This window comes from Humulus lupulus, chromosome 3, assembly GCF_963169125.1.
Source record: "Humulus lupulus chromosome 3, drHumLupu1.1, whole genome shotgun sequence".
Taxonomy (NCBI): Eukaryota; Viridiplantae; Streptophyta; class Magnoliopsida; order Rosales; family Cannabaceae; genus Humulus; species Humulus lupulus.
In genome coordinates this window covers 176265103-176275766 of record NC_084795.1, presented here as the reverse complement: position 1 = coordinate 176275766, position 10664 = coordinate 176265103, and the positions used below count along the sequence as shown (strand labels likewise).

The 10664-nt window shown below is 35.0% G+C and overlaps 1 protein-coding gene, 1 long non-coding RNA gene and 1 other non-coding gene across 3 annotated transcripts; 1 reads left to right on the top strand and 2 right to left on the bottom strand.

The window, feature by feature from the left end:
* Nucleotides 1-321: 321 nt before the first annotated feature.
* On the bottom strand, nucleotides 322-1992 carry LOC133821448 (uncharacterized). The gene is made up of 3 exons (XR_009887586.1): nucleotides 1895-1992; nucleotides 684-1170; nucleotides 322-487 (listed from the first exon to the last, which is right to left on the bottom strand). It is a non-coding gene; the product is annotated as an uncharacterized LOC133821448 (long non-coding RNA).
* Nucleotides 1993-3554: 1562 nt separating this feature from the next.
* LOC133825230 (serine/threonine-protein kinase BSK5-like) lies at nucleotides 3555-5485 on the bottom strand. The gene is made up of 5 exons (XM_062258204.1): nucleotides 5238-5485; nucleotides 4868-4992; nucleotides 4257-4390; nucleotides 4057-4162; nucleotides 3555-3562 (listed from the first exon to the last, which is right to left on the bottom strand). Exons 1-5 carry the CDS (start codon nucleotides 5483-5485, stop codon nucleotides 3555-3557), a joined length of 621 nt encoding a protein of 206 aa, XP_062114188.1.
* Nucleotides 5486-9568: 4083 nt separating this feature from the next.
* Nucleotides 9569-9675, top strand: LOC133827958 (small nucleolar RNA R71). Its single transcript, XR_009890606.1, has one exon. It is a non-coding gene; the product is annotated as a small nucleolar RNA R71 (small nucleolar RNA).
* The last annotated feature ends 989 nt before the right edge of the window (nucleotides 9676-10664 follow it).

The following is a 10664-nucleotide window of genomic DNA, read 5'->3' as shown; positions in this document are numbered from 1 at the left end:
ATCTAGCAAATACATTGCATTATGCTTCTAACTGAGGACTTCATTAAATAAGGTAACATCAAAATCTTTGGTAAATTTGCACCTTAAAAAGCTTCTTGAAAATCTCTAGAGATGAGTCCCAAGGTTGCATACTGAAAGGTTGCTTCATCTTTACAGAATTTGGTGGAAACTTTACCAACAGATCTGAAAGATGAAAACAAAGTCTACTTAGATATTTCATAATCATGATTCAAGAGAAAAAAAAGTAAACAGACAGGTGAATATGTATCACACTACTGAACCCTAGCTTTATTTGTGGATTTTGTGAACCGGATTTTGAAATTGATGGTCCCGTTTCTTCGCTGGCACAATCGATGCTGGTAGGATTATCTCCAGCATGAGGGTTAATTGCCCGCCATGCTGTCATTAAACCTTTACCCATACCATGCTTCTTTGATGGTGTATTATTGCCATTAAAAATCATATTTATGACAGCATGCTTGGAAACCTAATTGAGATCATAGTGGACGTTAAAAAAAAGAGGAAAGCTGGCACCAAATAAAGGAAGAAGTAAGGAGCACAAATGAATATTCAAAAGTTCAAGAGGTTCGTTTTCTCCCAAGAGAAAACCTATGGCCTTAGCCAAATGTACAAACAAAAATAATCAAAAGAAAATGCTATCTGAAATTTATTTTCTCAGGTACCTTTGTCCTTTTAGCCGCTCTCTGGCTCTCTTTGCAAGAAGAATATAAAATTTCAGGATCTAAGAGAACAACAACAGAAGATCGAGATGCGTGTGAAAACATATCCAAAATCTAAAGGCATATTGAAATAAATAAAAAAAATCAATACAAATAATCATTAAACCACATGAAGACATAAATGACAAAGAGCAAAGAGCAAAGAAGAAAAGAAGAAAGCTTAAAATTGTTAAGATCGTAAATTATAAATGACAAAGAGAAAAAAGAAAAGAAGAAAAAGAAAAGGATTTTGTTGGTTGATCTGCAGCCAAAAAAAGGAGCATGAATTGATCATCAACGCATAAGGGGCAGGGCGTATACATAATCACGAAGGCTGGCACTTGTCCTTAACAGCTAAAGCTGCTGCTCTATACCATGATGCTGCAGCCATTGCTCCTGGATCTGGAACCGATGCAAGTATCTCCCCGGGCACATAGGTTGACCGGCCGGCCTACACAATCAATGCATTAGCTTAGGATCCATATGATAAAGCTTTCTTCAAGTGTGACAAATTTGTTGACTATGAATATTGATAGATTCCTCACAACAAGACTATTATTTCGCTTTCTTAGTTACCTTACATGACCAACAAAAAAAATGAAATACAAGCAGAAAATGAAATAGCATAAGCTGAGAGCAGAAAATAGAGAACCCTGAGAACGTTTTCCTGATGTTTAAAATATGTGGTTTTTTTTCTTTTGAGCTCTCAGTTTTTGCTAGCCTCTTATTGCTAAAAATCCAACAAGGAAATGTCTTCCCACTGTTTTCCTTTGTAGAATCCATGTTCCCTTAACTTTGTTTGGATCTTAGATTTTAGGAAGGAAAAAAATGATGAATGCTAAACATTTTATTTTATTGTATTTGGATTCAAACAAGAAATTTTAAAAATGTTTTTTATTTTAGAAAAATAGAAGTTAAATGTAGTGTAATTTTATAATATTTAAAACAATTTTAAATATATTTAGAAAAGTCTAAAATATTTTCATCCATCTTTTCTCCTTCAAAGTTTTTCCTTAGTAAAATCGAAGATCCAAACAAAGAATTTGTATTGTTATTTTTGTTAGTAGAAGCCAAATCTCCAGGAGGGAAGGTAAATGATGCTAATGAAAGGAAAAACAAATTGCAATAGGCGAATACAAAAAAGGCAAAAGCAAAAGGATCAGAAATAGTTTTACCTGTGCCTGCATGTGTATGGTTGACTCAGCCCCAGCCAAAGCTGCTTCAGATGAAAGGAGAAAAGCAGTAACAGAGTCTTCCCCAGCATTTACCTTCTGTATGTGAAAAGGGTTATAAGCACAAAAAGCCATAGAATGAACCCGGAATTAAATAACAATAGTAATGACCTCCTGGAGAACTGTTGAAGCTGGAATTAAGGCATCTAACAATGTGCGATAGCCAGCACTGGCTCCCCCATATTTACTAACTACGGCAATAGCAGCTTCGAGTGCTTCAGCCCCTGGAATAAGAAAATGATTAGTCAAGATGAGCTAAGGCTAGTTACTATTGCAGTATGCAATCATCTCACATTTCTTTGCTGTGACATCTGACCGGATGCTTGTTTTAAATTGTGCGTAAAATGCCTTACAAAATATACTATATCTGGTGAAAAAAACAAGCAAACAAGTCTTGGTAGTTATTCAACTGAGACTAATCATATTAAGAAAGGAAAGCTAAATCAAGATAAAAATTAGGAGAAGTAAGCACATGATCCCGCTTGTTCCTCCCATAACTCTTCCAATAGATGATCCGATTTCATTCACCGTTTCAATAGCATCATTCAGAGGATAACTAAGAATAGAAACCAGAAACTAATTAGTTATCCCCTTCCATTTAGTGTAAGATCTTTTCTATTTCTAAAATGAGGGGAAAAAAATTATGTTAAAAAGAAAAAAATACAAGAAAGAGAACTACATCCTCCCAAATCTAAAAATAGAGCCCAAACACAACAAAAAAAAATTACATATATAGTATATCTCCAACTCAACAAAAGAAAAGAAATTTAAATATCTTTCCAAATGTTGCAGTACTAATATTATTATGTTCTATAATATTATCATTCTTTTATGCCCAAAAACTCTCTAAGCCTGGCTTGAGTGCAAAAATGGAACCCAACCAAATCCTGCATATTTTGGGAGTGCATTTCAAATATCTATATCCACCGTCTCATTGCAGCTCTTACAAAAAAAAATTACATCAAGAACGGGTCTAGACAGGGTAGAACAACCTCCTTTTCAACACATACAATTTATAAGAGTTAGAAGCCAAGCAAAAGCCTGAACTTTTTTTGGTAGAGACTTTGGCCTTCCATCCAGATATATTCAGTGGAAGAAAAAAGAGAAACCAAAGAATTATCTAACAGGAAAAGAACATGGGATTTACAAGGAAAGAAACCCAAAAATATCCACTCTAATTTGGAATAATCCTTCAAAATATTAGATTAATAAATAAAGTCAAATTATTCTCCTTTAGATTCCTAACAATTATATAAAACACAATAATATTATCTTTCTGTTCTAATATTTTCCTTTAATTTTAAGAAGAAGAAAAAAGTAAAATAAGACTCACGTTTCCAAGTCCTGTAATATCGCAGCTGCACCTTTATACATCTGCACATAAGAAAGTAAAATAAGAGTATAACAAGCAACATACCATGAACCCAACAATAAATAGCATAAGATAGTAGAGACAGATTGATAACACTCACTGTTGACCCACAGTCACCATCACCTGCTCTACCGTCCCACTCATTCAAACTATCCACGATCTTGATTATTTGAAAAATTACCCTCTAGAGCAGAATCCATAAGCATCAGAAAATTCTTGCCACGAATTAGATCAAGTGCCTGCAAACAATATAAACCAACAATGTTGATCCAACTTATTATCCAGTTAAAACCAGAGATATGTGCTTATGAACTGATGTACATATATTTACTAGTAGTAGTAAGAATAAAGTGTGAACTCACATGACTAGGGGTATATGTTTTCCACTCAGAAGATCCAGCAACAACATTCCAAAGCTGTAAACCACACTTTCTGGTGTCACTCTACTTGTCAACAATGAATTGAATCGTATCATGTATATATCATATTGCTACCAGCCTAAATTCTCTCAGCTTCATAAAAAAAATATTTTATACTCGTCAGCCAAAGATATCATGAGGAAAATAGTACAGCAATGCCTTTTCCATTAACATAATTTTTCTTGGAATTTCCATTACTAAAGTCATGAAGAAATGGCTCTTCAGTTGCAAATATCTAACATGGTGATGCCCGTTCAATGATAATCCACATTAAAAGAACACATTATTTCACTTATTCAAGCAAACAAAAATACCAGTTCTCAGGTACTCCGGAGGAGTGATTGCTAAGTTTGTACCGTAACTCTTGCCGTCCCTGCTATTCTTCATGAGGCCAAAGCAGGATAGTCCGGGATTGCCATCCTGATAATTGATCACAGCCAACTCAATAGTAAATTATTTTAATTAAAAGTGTTAAATAAAAATAAAAACTATATATCACAGAAACCATTGTTACCTGATCAAATAAAACCCCGTAGGCATTGAGATCGTGATACAATGCAAGCCCTTTGCTGCTACAGTACTCCAGAGTTTGTGTCAGATGCAAAGCCACCCTCAATCTCATGGCCCATTTCACTGGTTGAGCATCCCCTATAACAGTGCAATCATAAGAAACAAACTATCCAAAAAAAATCACAAAATCATTCTTAGCTAAATTCAATTCAATTGAGTCGTGAATGAACATTAGAGGTTTATTTGAGAGAAGAAATATCAATTCATAAGCACTACTTTCCATCAATAGCACTTCCAAAATGATAAACAAGCAAGTACTTGGGCAATCAAGGCAATTAAATACCAATATTTCACTTTTAAGTCCCATGAAAAACCTTTTAATAACAAAGATCTTGAATGAAACATCAATTTTATTCAGTCTTAGTCATTTTGAACAAGTCAAAAACCTACAATGCATTTTTCAGCCAAACAATAACCAAATACATCTTCCCAGCTTCACTTTCAGTTATTTTAGCTTTATTTAATAAATTATCACCCATAAAAAGGAAACGAAATGGAAGTATGTACAAACATATACATATAAATGTATATATATAAAGAAATAAAGTAACTTACAGTGAAAAAGATGCTTAGCGAGAGTTTCATGGGGCATAAAATCGGCCACCAGCAACCTCTCATCTCCTTCGCAGCAACACCCAATCAGATTGGCTAATAGCTCACTTATGAGACTCCCAACTGACCTAGCTTCTTAAATAAAACATATGAGATGATTGAGAAAAAGAAACCCTTTACCATGCCACCTCACATGAACCCAATGGCCCAGAAAAATGGCACGACAGATGACCCCAATGTAAGACAACACCTGTGAACATAGACTCCTCACCCATGGAGAGCAGGAACCCAAGGGCTGAAAATTGGAGGGCAGAGGGATGAATCATATGGTATTGTTCCTTAAAAAAGATGTAAGTCGAGGAGAGAAACGAACCTGAGATAGTGGGCGTGAGGCAGAGATAGATCTATGGAAGGCGTGACTTCGTGAGGCGTTACTTCTTGAGGCAGAGAAGCTCCACTCTGGAGCGTGACTTCATGAGGCGGAGAAAGAGCTCCACTTTGGAGCGTGTCTTCATGAGGCAGAGATGAGTTGAGAAGACTTCGTGAGGCGGAGAGACGAGGCGAGAGTGAGACTTCGTGAGGCGGAGAGGGCAGAGAGACGAGACGAGAGTGAGACTTCATGAGGCGGAGAGGGCAGAGAGACGAGACGAGAGTGAGAGATGGAGGCTGAGAGAAATTTTTCGGGTAACTTAGATTTAGGGAATTTGGCAGATGAGAATAAAAAAAAAAAATTCATTTTGGCACCTAAGGTTTATTCATATGGCGCCAAAATATAATGTTCCATGTGTTTTTAATCACCCACCATTAATAGCACTTCTAAATATATGCTATTTTTTAATGTAATATATACTACAAATTGTTGTAGTGTGGTTTGCCCTCCAGGTGTCGTGACCCTCTAAACCCAGGTCGCGACCCGCCTCTCCATGGACCTTCTGGGTTTTTCCTCTGTTTCTTCTAGTGCCGCGACTCTATTGACCAAGTCATAGCTCTAATTCCTTTCAGCAAACCTTCAGCCTCTGACTTTGCTAGAGTCGCACCCTTAAGCCCATGCTGCGACTCTAATTCTATTTTTTTCTTCCATATTTTAACCTTTTGGCACCCTTTCTTCATCAAAAACTTATTATAATTCATCCTTAGCGCCAATTTGATTTGAACAACCACCAAAAGCTCCAATTTTCCACCATTTGTTCTTCTTTTAACTTTTAGCTCATGATCCTAAGTACCGACCTACAACAAAGACAAACACCAGCGTAATCTTGCACAAAACAAACATAAATACTCAAGATTACCACAAAAACACATTGTGAAATGAAACTAAAATGGAGTTATTAAACTCCCCCAAACTTACTCTTTACTCGCCCTCAAGTAAAGAACAAAACAATAAACAGACTCGACTAAAAACCTAAACAACAAACACACTTAAATCAAGCTGACAACATTAATTCATGCCTTAAGCTATGATGACTAACACACTCATATAATCTTCAAGAAAATCAACTTATAATCTAAAATTTCAGAAAAAACATTCTTCCAATTCACTTAAGTGAAAACAAAAATAAGAGCTCTCAAAATCATGATTAATAAATAAAATGTATTCGAATCAATTCATGTTCACCAATTTTTTTCATTACAATCAATTAATATCATTATCTCATAAGCTTGCTATACTTACTAATCTCCACTAATGTAGAAAATACATGCTCATAAATCAATAGGACTTTCACAGCTTATAATTGAATGGCTTAGGTAAAGGTAGATTAAAAAAGTCATTTAAGCTAAAGTATAACATAAGCACACAACCAAACAAACCAATCTTGTATTAACTTACAAACCCCAAAAACAATCCCAAATTTACAAATTTTCTTACTTTGAGAGAAAATTCAATTAATGAATTTTTCTTCTGATGATACTACACTCCCCCAAACTTATTTATTTATATTTTCAATTGGAGTGTAGTTCATTTTCAATATACTTTTTGTTTTTTTTCTCTCTCAATTTTTCTTCTTCTATTGACACAAATGTTCACATATAAATCCCCATTAGAAACCATCCCCTAATCACTTTTCATATGCTCGTGGTATATCAAAGGGAAGGAAAAATAACAAAGTTTCAAATAAACTCAAAATAAGTGTTAAACAAAAAGAATCAAATTAGGCTCAAAATTGGGTAACTAGGGATTTAATAAATCAAGGTTGGCTGGAAAGGCTCAAACAATCAAAATAATTGCCTATATCATCTTCCTAAGCATGCATAATCTAGGATTTCGTCTCAAATAGCAAGCAAACAAGTTCTAGAATAACAACATTTTCATAATTTATTTTCATTTTCAAAATTCAGAAAGCATAAAAAAATTTCAATTACACAAAATTTATTAAAAATCAGGATTAAACTCTCAATTATTTAAGTGGACTCATATAAACATGGTAAGAAATATTCAACCAAGCACATGGATTTTCATAGCTTCATTCCCATTCAATTTATATGGCTAATCATTGTCAACTTGATTCAAATAACACCCTAAACAACCTAGACATAACATAACAAACACAACACATCACGACTAACAAAATAACATAATATATACAAAACAATAAATCCCTTCCCCCAAACTTAACCTAAACATTGTCCCCAATGTTTAAATAAAATCTAAAAAAAATAGAAACTTACCTGACACACTTAAAATGATACATATTGAAATGGTGAATCAAAAATGGGGAAAGAAAAAAAAATTGGTTAGCTAATAATTTATTATGCTGGAGCCTGAAGTAGCGCTGCAACTCAAATTAGTCTCATATTTAATAGAAATTAAAATCAATTAAAAATAAATAAAAAAATACTAAAATTAAAGTGTTCATAATCCAAAACTTAAATAAAGCTAAAAAAATGTAAATAAAATATTGGAATGCCTCCAACCGCACTGTCCTTAACGTCATTTAGCCAAACTCTTGTTTTCTTTCATATTCAACTTGGATCAAGTCATCCCCTCACATTCTTGAGAGCCATAGTGTCATGATTTGGCCCTCGTTTCTTATTATTATAGATTGGTGGAACTTTACCCCGCTCACGTACCATTCGAATCCTTTCACTGAAGAACCTTTTTAACTGATGACCCACTTTTCGCATTCCACTTTTAGCCATGGATCTTAGCTTAGAAACTTCCAACTTGCTCTCTCCTTATTTTACCACTTCAACTCTACAACAACTTGGACTTTCCGTTGCTGCAAAAAAATTAAATAATACCTCCTCTTTTTCCACTCCCAGCTTTAACTCACCCTTTTGTACATCGATTAATGCCCTACCGGTAGCCAAGAATTGCCTTCCAAGTATTATTGGAATATTTTTATCTTCATCCATATCTAGAATAATAAAAGTCGTAGGAAAGATGAATTTATCAACTTTCACCAATACATCCCCAATCACTCCACGAGGATGTTTGATTGATAGACCTGTCATCTACAAAGACATGGTAGTAGGTCGAGCTTCTCCAAAATTCAACTTCCGAAAGATTTATAGAGGCATTAAATTCACACTGGCCCCTAAATCACATAAAGCCTTTGTCACCACTGAGCCCATTATAGAACATGGTATATTGAAACTACCATGATCTTTAAGCTTGGGAGGTAGCTTCTTTTGAAGTATCGCACTGCACTCCTCAGTAAGTGCCATTGTCTCATAATCCTCTAGCTTCCTTTTCTTTGAAAAAAATTCTTTCATAAACTTCACATAACTTGGCATTTGTTCAAGTGCCTCAGCAAACAGAATGTTGATGTGTAGCTTTCAAAAGATATCAAAAAATTTAGAAAAATGATTATCAAGCTTATTTTATAGAAGCCTCTGAGGATATGGGATCTTTATATGGTTATCTATACTTATTTCTGCCTACTTCTCTAAATTCTTAGTAACATTAGACCCACTCACTTCCTTCTCCTTATCAACCACTTTTGGCTCTGTTAACTCCTTTCCACTCCTCAAGGATATTGGATTGCATTGCTCTTTCGGGTTTACCTCAGTAGTGCTTGGTAAGTTCCCTTGAGCATGGTTTGTCATCAAAGTAGCCAACTGCCCCATTTGAGTCTCCAAACTCCTTATAGATGCCCTAGTTTCTATCATGAACTGGTTCAGTACATCGGGTTGTACTTTAGGTTGCTTCATATGTGTTGGCTGATGTGGTTGTGGCTATGGAGATTGAAATAGTTGCTGACTTTCAGCGAAAGGTTGTTGTGCAGCTTGATTATTTGTCCAAGAGAAATTAGGATGATTCCTCCACCCTTGGTTATATGACATCGAAAAGGGGTTGTTGGTTGGTCTTTGAAAATTTCCTATAGCTTGGACTTGCTCCATAGGTATATTACTCATATCCATGGAGGACATCGATTTGAAGGATGAGAACCTCCACATGACCCACATAAACTCTGAACTTGCATGGTTTGGGCTAACATGTTGCTCTGTCGTAATTGCTTTGTTAAAGCTGCCACTTGCGCTGTAAGCATAGAAATAGCATCCAATTCAATCATACCAACCACCTTCTTTGTTTGTCCCCTTTCATTTGGCCACTGATAGTTATTCATTTCCATCTCCTATAGCAATTCATATGCCTCATTAGCACTCTTGCTCATGAATGCACCTCCGGCTGCATCATCTATTATGGTACGAGTAGTACCATTCAACCCATTATAAAAATTATGGACTAGCATCCACTTCTCTATACCATGATGCGGGCACTTCCTTAAAAACTCTTTAAATCTTTCCCATGCATCATACAACGATTCCCCTTCTGTCTGGTAGAAATTATTGATTTCCCCTCTAAACTTTGTAGCTTTTGCAGGAGGGAAAAACTTTGCTAAAAACTTCTAGGCTAACTCCTCCCATGTTGTGATAGAATTAGCTTGCAATGAAATTAGCCAACTCTTCGCTCGATCTCGTAGAGAAAATGGGAATAATCTAAGTCTAATTGCATCGTCACTCACCCCATTCATCTTAAATGTTGCACATAGCTCTAGAAAATTGGCTATGTGCAAATTTGGAACTTCCGTGGGCAACCCCCCAAACTAAACAGTTGACTGCGCCATTTGGAATATTGTTGGCTTAATCTCGAAATTATTTGCAGCAATAGTGGGGTGTCTAATGCATGAGCACTCCTACGACAGTAGGAAGTACGTAAGTTCTAAGCGTCCTTGGTCCTCTTTCCACTGGGACTTCAACAATATTTGGGATATTATTAACATTAGTAGCATTGTTTGCTGCATTTCCTTGATTCTCAGCCATGGAAAAAAACCACCTTTTTCTTTATCTTTCAATTTTTTATGGAGGTTCTTTCAATTTCATGATCTACCGGTATGAATTCCTTTTGTATACTACCCCGCATATACCAATAATTCCTGAAACACGATACAACCTTGATCCGAATGAGTATAAAATACAAAGTCTCTGGCAACGGTTCCAAAAACTTGATCGCGAAAATATGATAAGCAAGTATACGTAATCTATTCAAGTAATATAGATTGTAAATAAGAATCGTTCCCACAAAGACTATAATCCAATTACCAATAATTGCTATTTACTTTCTATTTGGGAAGTAAAATTAAGATGAATAAATCTAATTACAAACACAATTTAAATAATTATAAATAAAACAATTAATTAAAGGATGAAAATCAATAATAAAAAGACCTAGGGTTTTAACTTCATCAAATTTTCATTCTATTAATTTTATTAATCAGTTCTAAATTTCTTTCTTCCTATTCTAATAGTAGGTTAACATAAATCGATTCCTATTCTTTTTCAAGATAAAAGATCTCAA